Source organism: Sorex araneus, chromosome 1, assembly GCF_027595985.1.
Source record: "Sorex araneus isolate mSorAra2 chromosome 1, mSorAra2.pri, whole genome shotgun sequence".
Lineage (NCBI taxonomy): Eukaryota > Metazoa > Chordata > Mammalia > Eulipotyphla > Soricidae > Sorex > Sorex araneus.
The window spans coordinates 366,870,131-366,896,554 of record NC_073302.1 but is presented as its reverse complement, the minus strand read 5'-3'; the positions used below and the strand labels follow the sequence as shown (position 1 = coordinate 366,896,554).

General features: G+C 45.0%; 1 protein-coding gene across 2 annotated transcripts in view; it reads right to left on the bottom strand.

Annotated features, from left to right (window-relative positions):
- The window catches only part of GSDME (gasdermin E), a 46,068-nt gene extending 31,823 nt beyond the window's left edge, over nt 1–14,245 (bottom strand). Inside the window, exons 1-3 of one of the 2 annotated variants that reach the window (XM_055123671.1) lie at nt 13,987–14,245; nt 10,667–10,760; nt 3,991–4,220 (exon numbers count right to left, since the gene is read on the bottom strand). In XM_055123671.1, the coding sequence (XP_054979646.1) occupies nt 3,991–4,201 (211 nt within the window). In that variant the 5' untranslated portion in view covers nt 4,202–4,220; nt 10,667–10,760; nt 13,987–14,245. The remainder of the gene's footprint in view (nt 1–3,990; nt 4,221–10,666; nt 10,761–13,986) is intronic. The other variant, XM_055123669.1, reaches the window with a different exon arrangement.
- Between the last annotated feature and the right edge of the window lie 12,179 nt (nt 14,246–26,424).

Here is a 26,424-nt window from a genome sequence, read left to right as displayed (position 1 = left end):
TGCTGCTGTTCTTTTCTTTCTTTTTTTTTTTTTTGCTTTTTGGGTCACACCCGGCGATGCACAGGGGTCATTCCTGGCTCTGCACTCAGGAAATACTCCTGCCGGTGCTCAGGGGACCATGGATGCTGGGAATCGAACTTGGGTCGGTCGCGTGCAAGGCAAACATCCTATCTGCTGTGCTATCGCTCCAGCCCCTGCTGCTGTTCTTTTCAACGGGACCAGATACCAAGCACAGAAAGAGTGCGGCTCCTCATCGTTATGTTTTTTTTTTTTTTTTTTTTTGCTTTTTGGGTCACACCCAGCGATGCTCAGGGGTTACTCCTGGCTTTGCACTCAGGAATTACTCCTGGCGGCGCTTGGGGGACCATATGGGATGCCGAGGATCGAACCCCGGTCGGCCGCATGCAAGGCAAACACCCTACCCGCTGTGCTATCGCTCCGGCCCCTCCTCATCATTATGGAGGCAGCACTGAGAGTCTCTTGGGAACTTCAACAGGACATTTCCCAATTTCCTAACCCAAGTTTCTCCTGAGATCCTGCTGGTATTTCATGAGACTAAAACCCACCTGCAGCTTGAAAGACTCTTTCCAGCCTCACTCCAGCCAAAAAAAAAATCTCCCAATGGGGATGAATGAAAATTCATCATTCGTGAGCTTTGCAATGAACAAAGTAGAGAATCATCTCAACCACCAACCACCGCTACCATCATGAAAAAGGAAACACTGGATCAGAGGTAGAGCACAGAGGCTAAGATGCCTTTTTCTACTCCTTTTTTTGTGAAACACAATCACTTCTAGAAATACAAGAAGTAGGAGAAAACTCAAGATTTCTTTGCTAGTACAATATTCCTAGTGGGGAGAGCTTCACTCCTCTCCCTGAACCTTGAATTTGTCATCTATAACCTGGAGATCATCAATAGTATCAACCTGATGGATTCTGCCGCAAGCTGATGTATGCAAAGTATCTGCTACCAAGCCTGGCATTCAGCAAATGTTTCATCTGTCCTCTGTGTTGGGGGCAGAACAATTTCACTTTCTGAGAAAAGAAGATTGGCAATATCACAGCAGGTAAGGTGTTTGTTTTGCACTCGGCCAACCCAGGTTCGATTCCTCTGTTTCTCTTGGATAGCCCCGAAAGTTACCGAGAGTATCCCGCCCACATGGCAGAGCTTGGCAAACTACCTGTGGCATATTCGATATGCCAAAAACAGTAACAGTAACAGAGAAACAAGATTATTTGAGGTTCAACAAAAAGCTACACAGGCAGAAACTTCATTTTTTGGAAAGTTTCATAGGATACAGGATACAGGACCTCAGTCCAACAGGATAAAGGACCGGGGTCCAGCTCTAGCCATTTTGGTCACCAGCCATGAGGTGTGGTGACCTTTTGGAACGCCACAGAAACAGGAAGGGGCTAGCACAGCCACCAAAGTTGTTACTTGAGGGGCTCAGGACCCACGCATTGCCCCTACTCAGGATCATATTATTATCATTTCACAACTTAATAGATGTTTTACCAAAAAGTCTAACTCCTCCATAGGGAAGAAATCACATATAATTAATTTCAACTCATTGACCCAGTGCTTGGTTGATCTGAACAGAAAGCCTGGCTGATGATCTACTGGCTAGAAATCTGATCTGGAAGAAAGCCCAGATCTTATGTCAGTTTATTGATCTCTAGATACTTCCCCATTGAGTAGAGAGATATTTTCATAAAATTAGGGCCTTTAAAGATGAAAGAGGATTTGGACCTCAGTTCACAAATGATTAAGTGCTGATATGTTCATATACTGCCATTTTCTCAAAGCAGTGCAGTGATAAGTATCAAAAGTCTCTAATTAGTTCTAGATTTCTAGTCCAATCACTCTCTCCAAGAATTTGTGCTAAAGCAATTGCTTAAAGGAAAAAAAACCAACAAAAATCCAAACAAAAATGTTCCTTCCAACCTTATTCATTAAGCACAAATAAAATTTATTAGGCAAATTATGGTGCACATGTACAAAAGAGGTTTGTGTGTGCTTGTTAAAAACTATTAAAATATTTAAACCTTAAAAACATAAGGTTAAAAAAACATAAGGTTAAATAAAAATGTGAAGAAATCTTTAAAACTTATGTGTATTATGTTTCTAATTTTGTTTTAAACAAAATGAGAGAAAAACACTACAATCTATGTACTAATAGGATTTAATACACAAGTAAAATCTTTGACAATTTATTTTCCTCCTTATTCCTTTGTATATTTTATACATTCTTTACTAAAATAGTGAATCTGAATCCATTGAGGAGAGTGAAGGTTGGACCACACCTGCTGGTACTCCTGGCTCTGAGCTCAGAAGTGATCCCTGGCAGCACTTGGTAAACTCTATCTGGTGCAAGCACTTGGGAAACAAACCAAGGTTGGTGGGATGCTAGGTTAGTACCTTAGCCCTCTGTACTATCTCTCCAGGCCCTAAATTTTTTTTTAACGTGGAGGGACTATGCCAAGCAGTACTCTGGGGGCTTAGAGGCCACTTCTGATAATACCAAGCCTGGCTATGTGGGCCTGATATTGAATCCTGGGGCCCAGTGGTGCCTGGGGTCCCCAGGGCCATTGAGTGATGCTGGGCAGGAGGCATACAGTGCTGGAGAAGGAACGACAGGCCTCATACATGACGTGTGTGCTGGAGCCCTTTGTGCCTCTCCTAGGGCCCGATACTCACCCCTCAGCCCCCATCTCTTTTTGCTTGTGGGCCTCCTCTTGCTCATGGGCTCTGGTCTCTGCAGGAGAAGGCCATGGACAGTGGGGAGATGTGGACAGGAGAAAAAGCCCACAGTGTTGGCATGGAAACCATACCATCCCAGCAGTTCTCAGTGGTTGGTACTGGGCCTTAGTCTCTTTCTGGCAAGGCGTGTGCTAAATATGCAGGTTTGGGACTCCCCATGGATGGGACAAGGAAATTTTTTGTTGTTGTTGTTTGTTTTGGGGCCACACCCAGAAAAGCTCAGGGTTACTCCTGGCTCTGTACTTAGGAATTAGTCCCAGCAGTGCTCAAGAGAGTATATGAAATGCCAGGGACGGAACACGGGTTGGCTTCATGCAAAGTAACCGCCCTGTCTTTCTGGCTCTCTGATTCTCCTTTCGATGTTTGCTGACAGCTGTCTAAGCTGTCACATCTCCTTTCCTCTACGCTAGCATCCCCTGGCACCCTCAAGTCCCACAAGTTCCAGCCCACAGGCAGATTTCTCACCCCAGCCCCACATCCTAATCGAAACAGTTGGGCCCATCTCTTCCTCTCCCTTCTCTCTGGCTCTGTGAGTCAGCCTGGCAGCTTGCCCTGGCTTCCCTCCAGAGATTCAGAATATGTGCAGTGAGCCTTACACACCCTCAGGGTGGAAACCAGGCATCACCAACCCAAATTCTGGAGAGCAGATCTATCCTATGATACTCAGCAGTTTCTTCAACAGGTATACTGTTTTATACTTTTATACAATATCATTTTTCCACACCTGCAATATCATTATTCCACAACTGCAGAATTTTACTCATTTTAAGAAAGCATACTTTTTTACGGCTGTTGGCAGAGAAATAATCTTCATCATAAGAAATCACCTTAAAAAATCACTCGAGATTGCCCAGGGATCTGTCAGTAGATGAGACTCTTAATCTCAGGGTCATGAATTTAAGACCCAGTTGGGCATCATTTTGGGCCTCATAAAGTTTGTCACTTTAAAAAAAAAACCACCATCTCCTTCAGGGTCAGAGTGATAGTACAGCGGGTAGGGTGTTTGCTTTGCATGTGGCAGACCTGGGTTCGATCCCCAGTATCCCATATGGTACCCCAAGCACTGCCAGGAGTAATTCCTGAGTGCAGAGCCAGGAGTAATCCACGAGAATTGCTGAGTGTGACCCCACCCAAAAAAAGCAGGAAAATAAAAGCACTCTAGAAAACTTATATCTAAAAAAGAAGTCTTCTGTTCTAGAATAAACTATAGGGAAAAAAAAGCATCATACCTGGACTCAGAAATTGGTCTTCTGTAAGCACATCTCCTAGTGTGAGAGAGAGAAACTGGTATTTGGGTTTCTGCCAACACCAGAATCTTCTCTTTTTGGTCACCAGACTTAGAAGCTGTAACTTATCTGAATCGTTCAAGTTGGATACCGGAATCAGGTTACCATCAGCATCAACTTCTTTGAGAAAATTCCGTGTTGCTTTGGCAAACATTTTGAGATCTCTGAATTACCTGGAAAAAAATTTTTCGACAATTAAGATGCTATTATTTCATGCTTTTTATTCTAAATTGTCCTCCTTACTCCCTGGTTTACATGGAACCTCTGGTTCTCCAAAGAAATGCCTCTAGTTGAGTTCAATTGGTGCCAGCTCAAATGAAAATACTGAAAGAGCCTGTATAAGTCAGGACAAACTAGGCTATGCTCTGGAAATAAACAACTCCTATGAGTCAGCAGCTTTGTTTGTTATTCATCATCCATAGCCAGTACAGGAACATAAGAGACTTTAGCTCCTCCGAGTCATCCCAGGATCCAGTCTGAATGAACACCCACCATCTTCAACACTGTCAGCCATCATCCAATAGGAAAGAGAGTTCTGGAAACTTTCATTTGTTTTTATTTTTGTCTGGGGACCACACCTAGAAGTGCTCAGGAATTACTCCTGGCTTTGTACTCATGGAATACTCCTGGCAGTGCTTGGGAGACAGTATGGGATGACAGGGATCAAACCTAGGTTAAGTGCATGCAAGGCAAGGGTCTACCTGCTGTACTATCTCTGCAGTCCCAAGAGTTCTGGAAAGTCTTCTATTAGTAATTAAATGCTCTGGTTCAAAACTGACACAAGGTATTCTCATTCACATTTGTCAGAAGTAGTGTGGCCTCAGCCAACCACGTTGGTTAGGAAATACAATTGCACCAAGTTTCTGGAAGGTAAAGTCATGGGATAGCTCTTGAACACCATACATATTGCTCAAACTTGTATATGACTTACAGCAATTGCTTTAAAAGACTGGCCTTGTTTTTCCTCTAGTGTGTGATTTCCCTTACTTGCAAGTGGAAAGTCACTAGCAATTACTTTTAACCAAGAAATAAAGAACGAGTGTCAGAACAAGAGTATAGAGGGTAGAGTGTCTGCCTTGCACACAGCCTACCCAGGTTCCATCTCAGGCATCCCAAATGGTCAGTCCCCCAAGCCCTTCTGACAGTGATTCCTGGGCACAAGCCAGTAGTAAGCCCTGAGTGCCACTGGGTATGTCCTAAAACCAAAGCAAAATTTAAAAAAAAATTTTAAAAAATGAGAACCCATCACACTTCAACTGGAGGCAAAAAGAAGAGAAATAATGAAAGATTCTAAGAGTACTGTGTCCCATAGAAGAAACATAGGTCCGTGAACAGTATTATATCAATGAGTTAATCTGCGAGGAAAAAAAATCAACTCCTGCCATATACATGAGAAAATATTCAATAGACTGTAGTGATTTCTGAAAAACAATTAAATCATGAAAAGTATCAGAAGGAGCACTCTGAAGATCAAAGATATAGTACCACAGGTAAGGCACTTACCCAACAGATGGCCAACCCCAGTTAAAATTACTGATACCATATATGTTCCCCAGAGCACCTCCAGGAGTAAGCCTTGAGCGCCACTGGGTGTGGCCCAATCCACATTTGGGTGTGGCCCAAAAAATACTAGAAAAAAAATGCAACTATTTGCACAATTATAGAATGAGAAAGGTCTTCAGGAAGACAAACAGAAAAAAAAAGAGAGAAAATGCTTATAGTATCTATAACAAAGGACTCGAGAATTTATGAGAGAAGATTTTATAAATTCATCTTAAAATTAGGCTGGAGAAACAGTACAGTGGGTGGGAAGCATACCTCGCATACTAGGTAAGCTTGATTCCAGACCTGGAGTCTATCCCCAACATCCCATATAGTCCCCTGAGCATCACTGGGCATAGCTTCCCAAAATCAATTAATTGATTGCTTAATAAAACATGCTCAAGAGTTATAAAAAATTCACGATAAACTGCACAGTCAGTTATATCTGTAAACACACTGGTCCACATGTATAATACACATAATCATTACAATTCAGGAGAAGTATACATTGAAATAAGATTCTGGGGAGGGTGGCGACAGGTTAAAGGTAAAGAAGAGATGGGCTAGAAGCGCCCTAGACAGTGTGGAGGCAACATCTGAAACAAGCCAGCTCTGGACACATGGGATTCTGTCTAGAAACCCAATGCCACTTCCCTGCCAGACTGGAATCCCTTGTCAAGCTCTGAGACCCGTTTCTGAGTGGAGTTTGGGGTTCTAGCATGGGGTGGGGAAAGCAATAGGCTTTCAGTGCTGGTCCTGAGTCCTGCCCTGATTGAGGGCTTCAGCGAACACTGTGGTAGGAATTTGCTCAGGGAATCAGACACAAGCCAAAAGGACACAGGTTTGAAGAGAGCAAGACTTGAGCTACTGACAAACGGGACTATGAACTATGTCAGCAGCCTTGAGACCAAGGAGCAGGCTGGCCTGATGGTTTCCCTGGAACTCTGGCAGGGTGGGGGGTGGGAAGTGCGTGGGTGTGGGAGAGACACAAGGAGACCCTCTCAGGGAGTACCAGCCTGCCAGGAGTTCAGGGGTGGGCTGGCTGATGAGGAAGGAATGAATGCACGCAGAGCTAGATGTGGGGCAAAGTGATCAAAGCTATTGAAAGTTTGTCTAGACAAGACACAAAGATTAATTTGACAACAGGGAAGGAGCTTTTCATCAGACATGGTCTCTCCAGTGACTTGTAGAAAGGCACTCTGCCTGTCCAAGAGAAGAGCCTCAGTTTGCCACTGATATCAAGAGCTGTATTTTTATGCTTTTTATTCCTTTCTGGAACAGTCTGTTAAGATTTAGTTTGGTTTGGTTTGGGGGCCACACCTGGCAATTCTCTGAGCATACTCCTGGTTCTAAGCTCAGGGATCACTCCTGGCAGGACTTGAAGGACCATATGGGGGTACCAGGGACCAAAACCAGGTTGACTGCATGCAAAGCAAGCACCCTACCCACTGTACTATTACTCCAGCCCCACTTTCTAGAACAATCTGAGAGTGCCTCAGCCTTCAGACCAACTATGTTTCTGCAGAAGCCACATCAGCCACTGAAACAAACACAACAAGGCTAAAAAGACCCATCTGCTATGGCAGCAAAACCCCAGTCGTTCCCCCAGGGAGCTGAAAGACAGAAAAAGGACAGGGACACTAATGTCGCATGTTCTTTTTTACCTAACACTGAACACAGTCAAGTTCCCTGCTTTGTTTTCAAGTTGCTTTTTAGATAAAGTTGGATCCTTTAGGAAAAACTGATCAAGCTATTTGTATATTTTTCTGAGAATCAGATTTAACCAATCAAGAAATTCTTTGAGAATATTCTCCTTCTAAAGTTTCTTTGTTTTTATCTTCTTTTAGTTTGGTGGTGCGGGGGCAGAACCCAGAGCCTCATCGCCAGCTCTCTCTTCATAATTTGTAGTGCAAGTTTCTTTTTATTCTGTGTAAACATTCAAATACAATACATATTGTGTTTGAATAGAACCTTCATTTAGTGGCTTAAATATCTAAACTATGTTAAAAAAAAAAAACAACGAACAATAAGAGATCCCATTCTACCAGCCTAGACCCTCTACCATGCACACCCTTTCCACCTCCCTGGTATGTTATCTTCATGCTGCTTCATACAACTAGCAGTAACAGAATCTGCACACTGTTCTCCACCTTACCTTTTGTTAGGAAAAAACAGACTCCAGAATTTTCCCTACCTTCCTCTTCACAGAGGCAAAACTATCTTGCAGAAAGATCCATTGTGTAACCTTTCCTGTTGGTTAACCTGACTGCCGGTCACTGGGGCTATTTCTAAATTGAACTGGAGAGCTAGGAGAACAGGTAGTGTACTTGCCTTGCATGCAACCAACCATGGTTCAATCCCCAACATCATCAGGACTGATTTCTGCCAGAGTAAGTCCCAAGCACCATCAGAGTGTCCCCCCAAAAGAAAACTAAGTTGTTATTTCAGTGCCATACTACATTCTTCTAACTGTATATCTCCTTCATACATGGGCAAGTGTCCGGAAGGGAAGCTCCTACAGGAAACCCTAAAGCAAGGAGAAATGGTTCCTCACTGAACAGAGGCGCCATTCTCAGGTCCCACCAATAAGGTATGAAAATATTAGTCAATCTGGAGAGATAGTGCAGGAGTGAAGACACTTCCCTTATATGCAACCAACCCAGGTTTGATCCCCAGCACCCCATATGGTGACCCAAACCCTTCCAACAGAGCTCTTTGGGCAGAATCAGGAGTAAGACCTGAACACTGCATTGTGTGGCCCAAACTTCCCCCACCTAATAAAATGAAAGATTAATCTCAGCAACAGAGGGCACTATCACACTTGCATCTGTGTAAATCTCATAGATGAGAAGTAGTATAATATGATTTCCTCTTTTTTATTTTTTTGACTTTTTGGGTCACACCTAGTGATGTTCAGAGGTTACTCCTGGGTCTACACTCAGAAATTAATACTGGCGGTTCTTAGGGAACCATATGGGATGCCAGGATTCAAGCCTGGGTAGGCCACATATAAGGCAAACAAACACCCTTCCTGCTGTACTTTCGCTCCGGCCCCTGTGGTTTCAACATAAATAAAATCAAATGCCTTTTGTTTATAAGTTTTTCTATATTTTTCCTTTTTGTGTTCATTTTCTTTTGTTGCCTTTTAAAAACTAATTTCTAGAAACTTCAAATATATTTGCTAATATATTTTAGCAAAATCAGATAAAACATAAGATACAATAGAGCTTATGGTGTGACACTGGAAGAGTGTAAACTGCTGTCACCCCTTATGAACAGAGAAAGTAACTGTGTAGTTACAAAAAAAAAAAAAAAAAGGCCTGTGAGGACTGGAGAGTTGGGCCAAGGAGCTGTAGCTCATGCATTGCATCAGGGCCCTGGATTTAATCCCTGGCACTGCACAGTCCCCTGACAACTGCCATACCTGAGCATAACAAGGAAAAACCAGAGGGGACACACGAATCAAAATAATAATTTTCCCCTTTGTAATAGCTTCATGAGAGACATAAATCCACTGCACTTAATATTTGTATCAGAAGTCCAGGGCTTCTCTAAGCATCAGTTCCTACTCACCTGCCACATTGACCCCAGCTCAAAGAGGATGAGCAGGCAGAGAGCCAGAGTGAAGGTAGCAAGGGTGTGCAAGCTTGATTCCTACTCTAGGACTACAAGAAGCCCCAATGGAAGAGAGCAAGAAAACAAGACACCAACACCAATTCACAAAAAGGCCCCCCCAGTTAGGGCCTCTCACTGCTATAACAAAAACTCCTAAAAATATGGCTGCCAGAGATATGGTACAGCCGGTAGGGCATTTGCCTTGCACACATTGACCTGGGTTCAATCCCCAGCATCCTATATGATCCTCCAAGCACCACCAGGAGTAATTCCTGAGTGCAGAGCCAGGAGCAACCCCTGAGCATCACTGGGTGTGAACCCCCCAAAAAAAAGATTAAAAAATAAAAGGAGTTGCAATATTTCACAAACTTTCTTTCAATGAATTATTTTTGACATTTCATTTACCATTTTGCTAAAACAAGCAATATGAAAAATAATTTTGTGCCGGCTAAGAGGACAGGCTTGGTGGGTGGGGTTGGGAAACCAGGTACAATGGTGGAGGGAAGTCACACTGGTGGTGGAATTGAATGCCTGAATTCAATTATGAACAACTTTGTAAACGATGGTGTTTAAATAAAGTTTAAAAAAAATAGAGTTGCAAGGTAAGGATTGCCTGAGAAGATACTCTAATCACTAGAGTCCATTCTGTTGCTGTATTGTGTCTGGTGCGGGGACGGACATGCCTGATTGATGCTAGGGATGAGGGGACCTTCCATATGAGGAATCAGACTCAGGGCCTCACAAGTGTAAGGCAGGTGCTCTGATGCCGAGCCACACCCTGGTCTTTTAGTGTCCATTCCTAAGACTGACTTAGAATGTCAGTATGACCACATCTTTGGGTAGAAAAGTACCTCATCTTCCTTCCTTATACCAAATTTACATTTCTTCTCCAAGAGCAGCTCTGGTTGATCACTGAGCCTCTGCTTAAATTTTTTTTAGGGACTGGCTCCAAAAACCACAAGAGCAACTGAAAAGAAAAGATGGGCCTTATTGACTAATAAATGGTAAACGGGGCAGCATTTCTAACCAGCACAATCTCTAGAGAAAGCTTCAAAAAGAGCAAGTGAGGGTCTGGTTTTATGCCAAATAACATTAGGGTGACACAGTAACTTTATACACATTTAGAAGTTTCTCAGGAAAGCTTATGCATAATTATGAGGGAGAAAGATGAACCAGTGCAACTGGGAAACAGACAACAAACATACATAATCAAACATGGCAATACATAAATGGCAAAAAAAAGGCATCAACAGGGGACAGAGTGATAGCACAGCTGGGAGGGCATTTGCCTTGCAAGTGATGGACCTGGGTTCAATCCCCGGCATCCCATATGGACCCCCAAGACTGTCAGGAGTGATTACTGTGTTCAGGGCCAGGAATAAGCCCTGAACACTGCCAGGTGTAGCCCCTAAAAACAAACAAATAAAACTGGGAGTTTTAGCACAGCAGCTAGGGTGCTTACCTTGCACATGGCCAACCTGGATTTGATCCCCAGCATCCCTTTGGTCCCAAGGACTGCCAGGATTGTTTCCTGAGTGCAGAATCAGGAGTAACTCCTGGGGGGTAGTGGGGAAGACGAGGAGGAGGGGAGCAAGGGAGAAGGAGGAGGAGGAGAAGGAAGAAGAGGAGGAGGAACAGGAAGGAGGAGGAGGAGAAGGAAGAAGAGGAGGAGGAACAGGAAGGAGGAGGAGGAGAAGGAAGAAGAGGAAGAAGAAGGAGGAGGAGGAGAAGGAGAAGAAAGAGAAGGAGAAGAAAGAGAAGAAGGAGAAGAAGAAGAAGAAGAAGAAGAAGAAGAAGAAGAAGAAGAAGAAGAAGAAGAAGAAGAAGAAGAAGAGGAGGAGGAGGAGAAGGAAAAGGAGAAGAAGTAGGAGAAGGAGAAGAAGAAGAAGAAGGAGAAGGAGGAGAAGGAGAAGGAAAAGGAGAAGAAGGAGGAGGAGGAGGAAGAGGAAGGAGGAGGAGGAGGAGGAGAAGAAGAAGAAGAAGAAGAAGAAGAAGAAGAAGAAGAAGAAGAAGAAGAAGAAGAAGAAGAAGAAGAAGAAGAAGAAGAAGAAGAAGAAGAAGAAGAAGAAGAAGAAGGAGGAGGAGGAGGAGGAGGAGGAGGAGGAAGAGGGAGGAGGAGGAAGGAGGAGGAGGAAGAAGAAGGAGGAGGAGGAAGGAGGAGAAGGAAGAGGAAGGAAGAGGAGAAGGAAGAGGAAGGAGGAGGAGGAAGGAGAAGGAGGAAGAAGAAGGAGGAGGAGGAAGAGGAAGGAGGAGGAGGAGGAGGAAGAGGATGGAGGAGGAGGAAGGAGAAGGAAGAGGAAGGAGGGGAAGGAAGAGTAAGGAGGAGGAGAAGGAAGAGGAAAGAGGAGAAGGAAGAGGAAGGAGGAGAAGGAGAAGAAGAAGGAGAAGGAGGAGGAAGTGACTTCAAGTCAGGGGGATCCATGGAGCAGCTCCCACTCACCAGCCCTGCCCATCTGGGGATCTGGGGTCCTAATCAGCATGAAGGTGTTTATGAGGCTCTGTTACATACATTGCAAAGAGGGGTTGGTCAAACTACAAACCCAGAAAGCCCATCTAAATGGGGGGGGGGGTGGTTAGAGGGAATGGAGGACACAAAGTTGGAGAAAAATAATTTTTGGAAGAGGGCACACCCAGAGACACTCAGAAAACACTCCTGCTCATGGTGCAGGCATAGAACCCAGGTCACTCATGAGCAAAGCCAGAGCCTTAACCCCTGTATTCTGTCTCCAGGCCTAAGCTTTTATAATTTGATTGAAGGAAGAAAATTCAGTATCAAACTTCACTCTAGAGAGGGGCAAGCGTCAGAGGAGGGCCTGTGATCACTTCCTCAGGACCGGGTCCAAAGGCTCCACCTTCCCTGGATGCGAGGCCTTGTCCTGGGGCACATGAGGCAGTCAGTCATGGAACAGACTGTGGCATAAGAAATCAAGGCAAAAGCAAGACTGCCCCTGAGCCTGAAGGACTGCACACCACACCGCAAATGTTGTCTAAACCAGAGCTCTGCAAATACTTTCCCTTCATGCCTCCCCCACACACACCCGCCCACCTCAACGCCTGTCCAGAAGTGCAAGACAGGTGAGAGTTGCCAGAAAAAGCCAAAATGTGATTGGTCTTGAATTGTTGTTGGGTCTTTGGGCATTCAGAAACCTTTGCCTGTTGTCAAAGTTTTCATGACCCTCACATTCAGTCACAGCCCACGCCCACGCCGTTTAAGAAGCTCGGAAACACACAAAAATGATGAAGCCACTTTCATCTATCACTCCCGGCCACTGCTTTTGCCTTGATCTAAACCATAGTTCCTCTGTCTAAACCATATTTGGGAAGACAGGCCTAACCATTGTCCCTCTTCCTATCAGCATGTCATCCATGCAAAGCCGGCTTCTTTAAACTTCCTCCGAGTCTTTGATAAACCCAGATCCTGGGGGTGAGGGAAACTGGCTGGGAGATCTGGGGGCACCCTATAATGTGAGGTCTCCCTCACTGCAGGCAGCAGCCCCCACTGCGGCCCTCAAAGCACACTCAGGCATGAACGGAACTGAGAGAGAATTAGCCCTGAGACCAGATTCCAACCAAGGGTGCCCCTGCTGCCAACCCGGACCTCTGACCCCACTCTGACTTCCTCAACCATCCAGTGTTTTAACTGTTTTAACACTTGGAAGCACAGTGGAGTGAGACATCTAGTACAGCGGGTTAAGGCGCTTGCCTGGCATGCTGCAAGAGAGCCAGGAGTAAACCCTGAGCACTGCTGGGCGTGGCTACAAAACAAAACAAAACAAAACAAAAAGTCGAGCGTCTTTCCAAAAAGCAACCTGGGGCCTAAGAAATGACGATGACAAGACAGGCATGAACTTGAAGAAGAAAATCAGGTGAGGCGGTATCGGCTTTTGGGGACTGGAAGGGATTCAGGACAGAGGTTCCCGGAGAACCCCAAGTCTCCAGAAAGAGGCCAGAGGGCCCTAAAGAACAACACTTTGGCCTCCAGAGCGGGGAGCTGAGACCCAGACGCTGGAGAACCGCCGCGACTTCTCCCATCCCTCTGGGCTCAGTCCCCCTGGGCTGTTTTCCCAGGGTAAGCGCTCCTCCTTAATTCAAACAAATTAATGGTTGGGAAACGCGGCACTTGATCCACAGCATCTCTAAGTAGCGGGCACTCTCCCCGGTGCGCGCCGGCCCCTCCCTCCCGCCCTGTCCCCTCCTCCCGCCCTGTCCCCTCCGCTTCTCCCTTGCGGGGTTCTGAGCAAACCCTCAGGCGGGGGCGGACAGAGACTAATGCAGGGCGCCGGCTTGGCATGCGGGGGCCGGCCAACATCTCCCCATGGTCCCGGAGGCACCACCCAACACCCCCGCCAGGTGTGGCCCCCAAACAAACAAAACCCACCGGGACAAACGCCTCGCAGGGCGCCGCCCGCTGGCGTTTCTCTCGGGCGCGCAGCGGGCCGGCGGGCGCCACGCGTTCGAGCCCCGGGAAGCCACTTGGGCGGCAGGGTGTCATCCCAGGCCGAGGACACCTAGTGTGTGTGTGTGTGGGGGGGGGTGCTGCTCCGCCTTCCCCAGCCACGACTCGGGCCCCAGATACAGGCGGCGGGGGCCCGGTCGGGGTGCACCGAGCCCGCAAGGCCAGAGACCCGCAGACAAAGGAGTGGGGGGGAGGCGGACCGCACCCCGGACCAGAAGCTGAAGAGGCAGCGGCCGCGGGGAAGCGGGATGCGGGCCGTGGGCAGCGGGCCCGGGCGGGAGGAAAGGGGGAGGTGGTCCGCGCGCGCGCCCCCCGCGTGCACTCACCTCCCACAGCCGCGCGCCCGGACTCTCGGGCGTCCCGGGGGAGGGCCCGGCCGCGGGGACCTTTGCTCGGTTCCCGCCTTCCCGAGCCGCGGGAGCTGCGGGGCGCGGGGTGCGCCAGGCGGAGGCGGGGCGCGGGGCGGAGAGACCGCTCAGGCCGGCCCGGGGCTCCACGCGGCCCCCGCCGCCAGCTAGCGGCTAAAGTCCCCGCCCACCTTCCCAGGCCCGAGGTCAGGGGCGCGCCGGGGAAGGTGGGGGGCACCTCGAGGTGTGTCCTGGTCTCCCTCCCTAGGCCTCGGAGCGTCGAGCCTATTGGGGTGTGGCTGGCCGGACACTGTCTGAGGCCCCTACACTCCCCGGGAACCCCCCCACGCTGGACCCTGGGCGTTTTGCCTGGCATCTGCATCTGCGCCCAAGCTGAGCGCCCTCACAGACTAGATAGTCATTCATGCTGAATGAATCGGCTTGGATGACTTTCAGAGGAGGCTACAGGGTTGCCACTGCTGACTTGAACGTTGCATCTTTTCTACTAGGTAGACAGCAAAGAACTGAGAAAATGTTCCTGCCCTCTTTAGAGTACACTTAAGATGCAGCGTCTGAAGTAGGTTAAGGGACATACATGATAACCTCTCAATACCTGTATTGCAAACCATAATGCTTAGAAAGGGGGGCGGGGAGAGAGAGAGACAAAGACAGAGACAGAGACAGACAGACAGAGACAGAGACACAGAGGCTTTGGGAGGGGAGCAGGAGGGAAACTTGGGGTGTTGATGATGGGAAATGTACACTGGTGGGCTGTGGGTGTTGGAACATTGACCGAAACACAATCAGGAACAACTTTGTAACTGTGTATCTCAGGGTGCAGAGCACTCCCCTGGAGCCCCTTATTTTTTGCACCTATGCCCAGTGTGCAGTTACCCCTTATCTCAGTAAGTCCATCCCGGACTTTTAAACCTGAATGTACAACCAGTTCACTTCCCCCAGGATCCCTGCTCCCCGTTCCTCCCTTACTTTCTTTTACACCTTTGCCCACCACCATCTGATCTGTGACTGGCAACAGTTGATCAGTGAAAAGGTTATTGCTGTCCCTAACACGTGCTACAGTACTATTGTGAACACTAAGATAAAAAGTATTCTTATTATGAATACTGGCTTTTATTTCTGCCTTCGAGGCCTGTGAAATAATTCCCCTGACTTAAGAGTCTGCAGGTGTGAAGGTGGAAAACCAGCAATGGGTCTCCTCTTTCTTCTCCCAGAATCGTAGGTCCATAAGGGCAGGGATTTTGCTTGTGGGGTCTCACTGTGAGCTACGCAGTGCCTAATGCTTCCCAGGCAGTCAGTGGTGGATGGATGAAGGAATGAATGCATCCTCTCATTTGTTGCTCCAAGTAGATGGTCTCCCTCATCTTTACAGTTCCAGGCACAAAGTAGGTATAGAAAGAGGTACTTGTAGTTATTGGAGGAAGGAGTGAATAGAGCTGGTCAAGAGACGCCATCCTCCTGTTAGGTCCCATTCCTGGCCAAAGTGAGTTGCAATGGGAAAAAATAAAACTATGATTGCCCAGGATTATCTATGCCTCTGGTTCTCTGTCTTCGTGTAATAGTATATGATGACTCTGACTTGTTATCAGAGAGCATTTATTGTCTCCTGACCTCGACCATTAACCTTAAGAACATCCTTATAAACAGCAAGTTCATTGAGGTCCACCAGCAGGCCCCACCCTCTATCTAGATAAGATACCACTTGTAATTGAGTGTGCATGAGTGTTGTGTGTGTGTGTGTGTGTGTGTGTGTTTTAAGGGAGGTTGCAATAACTACTCATGACTTCAAATTCATTCACTCTTTTTGGCCTATCCAATATCTTTCAATGAAATGTCAGTGAAATTATTAATAGCTAATATTTATAAGGCACTTTGTATTTACTACTTCCAACCATGCTTTTAGATACCCTACATGTATTTATTGATTCTTGAATCTTCACAAAAACCAGTTTGAAGGTCCAAGATACAAATAAGTGAATTTAGGGCCAGAGTAAAAGTAGTTCATCAGGCCAGAGCACAGCCTTTGCATGCAGGGTGCTGGGGTTTGATCGCTGACAACACATGAACCCCCAAATACAAAGAGGGAAGAATAAAATACTTTCAGGTATTACTTCCCAATTTCTTTTATTTGGAGGGCTTGGAGACACATCTGACTCTGAGGAGGACTTTCTCCAGGCTCTGTTCTTCAGTACCATTCCTGGCAGTGCTCAGGTGCCAGATGTACCTGATCTACCTCCAGCAAAGCAAGCACCTTAGCCCCTCCACTATCTCTCTGCATGACCCCTCCCTTGTTTTTTAACATTAAATTGAGGCACCAGTTGTTAAGCCTACCCAACTGGAAAGAGTCAGGATCAAGACTGTTTAAGTTCAGGTCATGTAACTTCACCTGAGCTTGAAACCAGTGGACTAGAGTTTGCCTAACAGAAACCAGGACACAATAAGTCAGCATGGTCTTACTTTCCTGCAATGTTTTCCAATTGTTGTGCTTAGGATTATGGTTTAAAACTTTTAAAGACTCAAGATAACAAATCCAAAATGCAAACTATCAACAACAAGAAACAAAAGGTGAATAAAAAGAAACTATCAAAACATAGCTCAGTGGATACAGTGATGCTTTGCATGTGGAAGGCCCAAGTTCCAGCATGAGCACCAACCACATGGTCCCTAGAGCACCAATGAGTGCACTGCTATCCCCCCACCCCAAATAAATTAATGAGCCCTGAAGGTATAACGCTAAGTGAAATCAGTTAAAGACAAAACACTGGATGACTTAACTCATCTGGGCGAGATTAAGAAGCTCAACTAGGGGGCCGGAGCGATAGCACAGCGGGTAGGGCATTTGCCTTGCACGTGGCCGACCTGGGTTCAATCCCTGGCATCCCATATGGTCCTCCAAGCACTGCCAGGAGTTATTCCTTAGTGCAAAGCCATGAGTAACCCCTGAGCATTGCTGGGTGTGACCCCCAAAAAGCAACATAAATAAATACATTTTTTTTTTAAATAAGCTCAACTAAAGAGTAAGCAAAGCAGAAAGAACACCAACTCTTAGATAATTAGAAAAAATGGGGGGCTGGAGAGATAGTCCAGTGGGTAAGATGCTTGCCTTGCCCACAACCTACCTGAGTTCAATCCCAACATCCTATATCGTCCTCTGAGTGCCACCAAGAGTAATACCTGAGTGCAGAGCCAGGAGTAAACTCTGAGCATTGCCAGGTATGGCCCAACCACCCCTCAACACACACACACATTCACACAAACACACACACAGAAGAAGGAAAGAGGAAAGGAAGTGGGCTTATCTGATTAAAAAGGAGTAGCTGCATTGTGGAGGACAGAGACTAGATTTAAGGGAGCAATCATAGGCAACCCAGAAGCACAGTACCCTGCCACCTACATAATGTCCAATTACTGCCATTAAAAAGAATACATATTTAAAATTATGTAAAATCTCAAACTTCTCGTTCCACTTTAACTATTTTCCTTTAAAGAAACAGAACAGGGGGGCTGAAGTGATAGCACAACGGGTAGGGCATTTGCCTTGCACACGGCTGACCTGGATTTACCTTTATTTACATAGAGGATTCCCAGCATCCTCTATGTCCCCTGAGCACTGCCAGGAGTGATTCCTAGTGCAAAGCCACAAGTAACCACTGAGTATCTGAGTATCACCGGGTGTGACCCAAAAAGCAAAAAATAAAATAAAATAAAAAAGAAACAGAACTAGGGTCAGAGCAATAGTATAGTGTAGTGGCTAAGGCAGACCCAGGTTCTATCCCTGGCATCCCATATGGTTCCCTGAACATCACCAGGAGTGACCCCTGAACACAGAGCAGGAATAAACCCTAAACATCTCTAGTTGTGGCCCCAAACCAAATTTTTTTAAAATTGTAAATGGAGCCATACATATAACCAAAATGCATGTTTTGCAAGCAGAAGTCCCAGGTTTAAGGCCAGGTGATAGTACAGTAAATCAGGCAATTGATTCACAAGCAACTCATCCAGATTAAATCCTCAGTACCCTTGAGCACTGCCGGTAGTGATCCCTGAGCACAGAACCAGGGGAGTAAGCCCTAAACATCACAAGGTATGGCCCAAAACCTAAAATAAAAATAAAAAGATCCAATATATAAGCTATGTTTTAAGTTATAGAATGTCTGAAACCCATCTCTGGGGTATTATGTTCTCCTTATTCTTATTTACCAGATCCTTACTAGGTAAAGAACTTGTAAAAGTCAGCAAAAAATTGGTAGAAGTTCATTCATGGACATGTTTCATAAATGAGCATGTTAGTGAGTCAGCCTGCACAGATGCCAGAACCCCGTCCTCATTGGAGACAGGGGCTCTTTAGGTTACTCTCTGGTTCCTCCTCCTCTCCAGAGATGTACAGAGACTTTGAATGATTCCTGTTGGAATCTAATCATCCTAACACCAACCAGCTAAGTGCTACTTTGACAATTTTTTAACTACCTGCTCAATACTTTGGGGTGGGGGAGCATGCAAGAGTCATAGTACTAACCCTAACTCTAACCCTAACCTTAACCTTAACCCTAAGGAATTGTCTTGCATGTCGCCAGCTCTGGTTCAATCCCCAGCATCAGATCTGGTCTCTGAAGGCCAATGTGAGTGTCTCTGAACACAGAGCCACAAGTAAGCCCTGAGCACTCCTGGCTGTGCCACCCCATTATGAAACTAAAAGAGATGATTTGTGGAAAGCAGCCATCATGTGGTAGACTCTCAGTCACAATTAACTTCCTTTTTTGTTGATGCCTTTTCAGTTAATGTCATTTTAAACCAAAGCTACAGACTTTTAAAAATTTATTTTATTCTTTAATTAGTGAATCACCATAAGGGTACAGATACAGATTCACACATGTTAGAACTTGTTTTTCCCTCATACAATGTTCACAAACACATCCCTCCACCAGTGCCCGTTCTCCATCATGAATAAACCCAGTATCCCTCCCCCCACCAATTCCATCTCCCCCGCCCCACCCTGCCTCTGTGGCAGGGTACTCCCTTTTGATCTCTCTCTCTCCAATTGGGTGTTGTGGTTTGCAATAGGGGTATTGAGTGGCCATTGTCTTCAGTCTCTAGTCTACTTTCAGCACACATCTCCCTTCCCAGGCGGGATCTCCAACCACATTTTACTTGGTGCTCCCTTCTCTATCTGAGCTGCCTTTTCTCCCAGCATGTGAGACCAGCTTCCAAGCCATGGAGCCAATCTACTGGTACTTATTCCTACTATTCTTGGATACTAGTCTCCTATTCTGTTATTTTATATTCCACAGATGAGTGCAAACTTTCTATGTCTGTCTCTCTCTTTCTGACTCATTTCACTTAGCATGATACTTTCCATGTTGATCCACTTATATGCAAAGTTCATGACTTCATTTTTTCTAATGGCTGCATAGTATTCCATTGTATAGATGTACCAGAGTTTCTTTAACCAGTCATCTGTTCTAGGGCACTCGGGTTTTTTCCAGATCCTGGCTATTGTAAACAGTGCTGCAATGAACATATAAGTGCAGATGTCATTTAGATTATACTTTTTTGCTTCTCTGGGGTATATTCCCAGTAGTGGTATTGCTGGGTCAAATGGGAACTCAATTTCTAATTTTCTGAGAAGCGTCCATATTGTTTTCCAAAAGGGCTGAACCAATCGGCATTCCCACCAGCAGTGTAGAAGGGTCCCTTTCTCCCCACATCCTCTCCAACAACGGTTGCTTTTGTTCTTTTAGATGTGTGCCAGTCTCTGTGGTGTGAGGTGGTATCTCATGGTTGTTTTGATCTGCATCTCCCTGATGATTAGTGATGTAGAGCACTTTTTCATGTGCCTTTTGGCCATTCGTATCTCTTCCTTGGGAAAGTTTCTGTTCATTTCTTCGCCCCATTCTCTGATTGGGTTGGATGTTTTCTTCTTTTTTTTTTGAAATTTTTTTTAAATTTTATTTATTTTTTATTGAATCACCATGTGGAAAGTTACAAAGTTCTCAGGTTTATGTCTCAGTTATACAATGCTCAAACACCCATCCCTTCACCTGTGCCCATATTCCACCACCAAAGACCCCAGTATAGCTCCCACCCCCCACCCCCCACCCCCCATCCCTGCCTGCTTAGTTGATAATTTTCACTTCATTTTCACTTTACCTTGATTACATTCCATATTTCAACACAACATTCACTATTGTTGGAGTTTTCCCCCAAGAAAGACAGCCCTACTGCCAATGCAGCATTTGATAATTAGTTTTCCATTGCTGAAACTGGAGAGATATAAAGTCCCGTTGTTTCAAGTACATAGTTTTTCCCCCTCCTTCCCGCGCCACCAAGTTCGTGCCTGCTTAATGAATAGTCCTCATATTATGGCTGACACCACGCCGCCCGACAAGAAAAAAGGATATTTCCAGTCCTCGGCTGGCATGGGGCTATGGCTTAGTTCAGTCTAGAGACATGGTTGCAAGTAGTTTCTGGAACCGGAATTAGTCTAGTTAGGCTCCGGATTCTGGTTGATCAGCAACATCTCGGCCACTCAAAAGTGTGGCCACCCGGGTCGAGTCTTGGTGGAGCATGCGCTGGTAACTGCCCGAGACTTCCCAAGCAACACAGTGCTCCAAGTGTATAGTTTTTTTTTCCCCTCCCATTCCCGCGCCTCTAAGTTCGTGCCTGCTTAATAGACTTCATAATATGGTGGACACCACACTGCGTTTCTCCCAGAAAAGGGAAAAGAACCGAGAAAGAAGGATATTTCCTCACCTCGGCTGGTGTGGGGCTTTGGCTTACTTCACAGTCTAAAGAAATAGCTGCTACTTTGATTACCTTCAATATTTCAACAAAAAACTTGGTACTATTATTTGGAGTTTCCCCCCCCAGTAAGACCTGCTAAAAAGGAACCTTTTCACGTTCCTGACAATCAGGAGATATTAGGTCTGGGATTTCTATGTGAAGTACAGGGAAAATTCTTTTGGTAATTGCATCACTGCAATCTTTTACTTCCCTTTTGTGGTGCTCATATGATGGAGAAGCCTGGAGAGAAGAACCGTGCCCCGCTGGAGGCCCATGGGCCAGTAGCTCCGATCACACAGTTTGGAGGCATTTTGGGGGCGCTGCTTGTGTCCAAAGGAGTTCAGCTGCCTCCAGGGTCGAGCTCGCACGGCGGCAGAAAAGAACGTACCCACATGGCACTGTGCTTAAATAATCAGCGCAGGGCGGATCCGGAAATCCCGCCCCCTCGGCTTTCTCGGACTTCTGTGGGTACCTGCATACTCTAAAAACCAGCAATCGCCTCGCTGCGTTCAATAAGAGAGAGTTGAGAGAGAAAAGACCGTGCCCTGAAGGAGGCCCATGGGCCAGTAGCTCCGATCACACAGTTTGGAGGCATTTTTGGGGGGATGTTTTCTTCTTGTAGAGTTCAACCAGTGCCTTGTATACACTTGATCTAAACCCCTTATCGGATGGGTATTGGGTGAATATCCTTTCCCATTCTGTAGACTGTCTTTATATTCTGGTCACTGTATCTTTTGCGGCGCAGAAGCTTCTTAATTTAATGTAGTCCCATTTGTTTATCTCTGTTTCCTCTTGGTTGGTCAGGTGCGCGTCATCTTTGAAGAAACCGTTAGCTTCAATATCGTGGAGGGTTTTGCCGACCTTGTCTTCAATGTACCTTATGGTTTGTGGTCTGATGTTGAGGTCCTTAATCCATTTTGATCTGATTTTTGTGCATGGTGTCAGGTCAAGTCTAAGCCCATTCTTTTGCATGTGGTTGTCCAGTTGTGCCAGCACCATTTGCTAAAGAGGCTTTCCTTCTCCATTTCACATTTCTTACTCCCTTGTCAAAGATTAGATGGTCATACATTTGGGATTGTGTGTAGGGATATTCCACCCTGTTCCATTGGTCTGAGGCTCTGGCTTTGTTCCAGTACCATGCTGCTTTGATTATTACCGCTTTATAGTAAAGTTTGAGGTTGGGGAGGGTGATGCCTCCCACCATCTTTTTCCCAAGAATTGTTTTAGCAATCCGTGGGCGTTTGTTGTTCCATATGAATTTCAGGATTGCTTGATCCATTTCTTTGAAGAATGTCATGGGTATCCTTATAGGGATTGCGTTGAATCTGTACAATGCTTTTGGGAGTATTGCCATTTTGACCATGTTGATTCTCCCTAACCATGAGCAGGGGATATGTTTCCATTTCCTCATGTCCTCTTTTATTTCATGGAGTAGCATCTTGTAGTTTTCTTTGTAGAGGTCTTTTACTTCCTTAGTTAAGCTGATTCCTAGGTACTTGATTTTCTGGGACACAATTGTGAATGCGATTGCTTTTTTCATGTTCCTTTCCTCTGTCTCATTGTTTGCATATAGGAAGGCCATGGATTTTTGGGTATTGATTTTATAGCCTACAACTTTACTGTACAAGTCTATTGTTTCTAAGAGTTTCTTAGTAGAGGATTTAGGCTTCTCTAGATATAGTATCATATCGTCTGCAAATAGTGAGAGTTTGATTTCTTTCTTTCCTATCTGGATGCCCTTGACATCCTTTTCTTGTCTAATAGCTATCGCAAGTACTTCCAGGACTATATTGAACAGAAGTGGTGAGAGTGGGCATCCTTGTCTTGTCCCTGGTTTTAGAGGAAAGGCCCTTAGTTTTTCCCCATTGAGGATAATGCTTGCCGTAGGCTTGTGGCAGATGGCTTCGACTATCTTGAAGAAAGTTCCTCCAAAACCCATTTTGGTGAGGGTTTTCATCATGAACGGATGTTGGATCTTGTCAAATGCTTTTTCTGCATCAATTGATATGATCATATGGTTTTTATCTTTATTTTTGTTGATATGATGGATTATGTTGATTGATTTCTGAATGTTAAACCATCCTTGCATCCCCGGGATGAATCCCACTTGGTCATGGTGTATGATCTTTTTGATGAGTTGTTGGATCCTATTTGTTAATATTTTGTTGAGGATCTTCGCATCAGTGTTCATCAGGGATATTGGTCTATAATTTTCTTTCTTAGTGGTGTCTTTGTTTGCTTTTTGGAATTAGGGAGATATGTGCTTCATAGAAACTATTTGGGAGAGTTCCTGTTTTTTCAATTTCCTGGAAAAGCTTGAGGAGAATTGGCAACAAGTCTTCTTTAAATGTTTGGAAGAATTCGCCAGTGAATCCATCTGGACCTGGGCTTTTGTTTTTGGGAGACTTTTGATTACAGTTTCAATTTCCTTCATATTAATGGGTCTATTCAGAAATTCCAAGTCTTCTTGGTTCAGTCTTGGGAGATTGTAGGAGTCAAGGAATTCATCCATTTATTTTAGGTTCTCTTGTTTCGTGGCATACACTTTCAAAGTAGTCTCTGATAATCTTTTGAATTTCATTGGTTTCTGTTGTGATGTCCCCCTTTTCATTCCTGATTCTGTTTATTAGGGTTCTTTCTCTCTTTTTCTTTGTTTAAGTCTTGCTAGTGGTTTATCAATCTTGTTTATTTTCTCAAAGAACCAGCTCTTGGTTTCATTGATCTTTCGGGTTATTTTCTGGGTTTCCATGTCATTAATTTCTGCTCTAATTTTTATTATTTCTTTCCTTCGGTCTGGTTTGGGTTCCTTTTTCTGGTCCTTTTCTAAGGCCTTGAGCTGTGAAGTCAAGCTATCTGTGTAGGCCCTTCCTTCCTTCCTAAGGAATGCTGCAGAGCTATAAATTTTCCCCTTAACACAGCTTTAGCTGCCACCATAGGTCGTGTCTTTATTTTCATTTGTTTCGAGGTTTTAGCTGCATCCCATAGCTCGTGTCTTTATTTTCATTTGTTTCGAGGTATCTCTTGATTTCTTCCTTGATTTCCTTCCTGACCCACTCACTGTTCAACACTGAGCTGTTTAATTTCCAGGTGTTTGCTTTGATTCTCTGAGTCTGTGTGTGGTTAGCTTCTATCTTGGTGGTCTGAGAAGGTAGTTGATACAATTTCTATTTTTCCGATTCTATTGAGGTATGTTTTGTGGCCCAGTACATGGTCTATTTTGGAAAATGTTCCATGTGCACTGGAAAAGAATATGTATTCTTTCTTTTTGGGGTGTAAAGCCCTGCATATGTCTATTAGGCCTCTCTCTTCTATTTTTTCCTTCAGTGTCAGTATTTCCTTGGTGAGTTTTATTCTTGTAGATTATCCAGAGGTGATAAGGCGGTGTTGAAGTCTCCGACTACTATTGTGTTGCTAGCAATGTCCTCCTTAAAGTCTGTTAGGACTTGTTTTAAGTATTTAGACGGTCGCTCATTAGGTGCGTATACGTTTAAGAGTGTTATTTCTTCCTGTTGTACATATCCCTTGATAAATAGGAAGTGACCATCACTGTCCCTTCTAATCTTTTTCAACCTGAAATCTATGTTGTCGGATACTAGTATGGCCACCCCAGCTTTTTTGAGGGAATTGTTTGCTTGCAGGATTGTTTTCCATCCTTTGACTTTGAGTCTGTGTTTGCTCTGACTGTTCAGGTGTGTTTCTTGTAGGCAGCAGAATGTTGGGTTTTGTTTCTGAATCCATTTTGCCACTCTGTGTCTTTTAATTGGTACATTTAGGCAATTGACATTGAGAGAGATCATTGTCATGGGATTTTGTGTCATCTTTCTCTGGGGTTTGTTGTTCTTGTAGGGTTTTTCCTTTAGTCCTTCTTTTAAGCTTGGTTTTGAGCCTATCAAGTTCCTTAGTTGTTGTTTATTCATGAAATTGTGTATGGTTCCTTCGAGTTTGAGTGAGAGCTTAACCGGATAAAGTATTCTTGGTGAGGCGTTCATTTCATTGAGTTTTTTCACTATATCGCACCATTGTCTTCTGGCTTGGAGGGTTTCCTCTGATAAGTCTGCTGTGAATCTAAGGGGTGCTCCTTTGTATGTGATTTCTTTTTTTGACCTTGCTGCTTACAGTATTGTATCCCTATCCATGGCATCCATCATTCTGACTATGATATGTCTTGGAGTCTTTTTATTAGGGTCCCTTCTAGCTGGCACCCTTCTGGCTCCTAGGATCTGAACATCTGCCTTATCCAGCTCTGGGAACTTTTCAGCAATGATTTCTTTAACTGTGGCTTTTTCATTAGGGTTGCCTCGCTGTCCTTCTGGAACTCCAATGATTCTTATGTTATTCCTCTTGGCATCATCCCCTAGGTCTCTGATTCTCCCTAGAGCTATTTTAAGATCTTTTCCATTGTTTGTTGTAGCCTTTGGGCTTTCTGTTGCTCATCTTCAAGCTCACTAATTCTCTCTTCAGCTGTAGCCATTCTATTGTTGAGGGCTCCAACTGTGTTTTTTATTTCGTCTACAGTGTCTTTTATTTGTGACATTTCTGAGTGTAGCTTTCCTATTTCTGCTCTCATTTCTTCCCATAATTTCTTCACTGACCGCTCCACTGTTTAAGTTCGATGAACATTCTCAGAATTTCTTCTCTGAATTCTTTACCAGAGAGATCACATTTGTGGGAAACTCCTGGAGAGGTTTCTGGACTCTTTTCTTCGTCCTCTCCTTGCTGTGGGGATTTGCGCTGTTTCTTCATCCTGTCACGGTTGTATGGAAGTGGGACCTTCCAGTTCACTAAAGCTAATCTCTCTTTTCCTGAGTTTTCGATATTTTGGTGCAATTGGAGTAGGTTAGTGGTTAATTTAGTCTTTTGTGTTTGAGGTAACTGGGGAGATCTCCACAGAGTTAGTTAATGGGGATTGCCTGGTGTGTCAAGTATACTAGTAAAGGGGAAAATAACTGAGGTTGGGTAGGCGGCTGCCACTCCTGGCGACCACGCCCACTGACGCGGGGCACGCCCACTAGCAAAAGGCCACGCCCCTTTGGCCAATGGCCATTGGCTGGAGATCAGTCCCCGCAGGGCGCACAGCGGGCACCTACTGCAAGGCAGCTAGCTCAGGGAGGGAGAGAGGCGCACCTGGATGAGGAAGCAGGAGAGGCAGGCTGAGCTGCGGTGACGGGCGGAGTCATCTCTGGCTGGAGATTGGTCCTGGGCGCACGGGCAAGGAAGCTCAGGGAGGGAGAGCTACAGACTTTTTGCATGTGTTTAATTTTTTCTTTTACCACATTGATTTGCTTGTTGAAGAACGAAACTACTAACATAAATTAATAAAAATCTGGCATGCTTTGAGACATACTTTTAAATATATTTTATTTCCTCCCTGAATCCCCTCCCCACCAACTCAATGATTTTTTTTTAATACTGGAAACTCTTTTTTAAAAAATGGCTACTATACTTTAAAATAAAAAAAGATTTTTGCAGATTCAATAAGGCCCAGAATGGAGAGCCTGTTTTTGACAATGTCCCAACTAAAGCCGCTGGCATGGAGGGCAGTCCGTGACCCAAAGCCAGCTACTTCATGGAGTGAAACAGAAGCAAAGGCAACTGGGTGGTTGATTCTCACCTCATAAG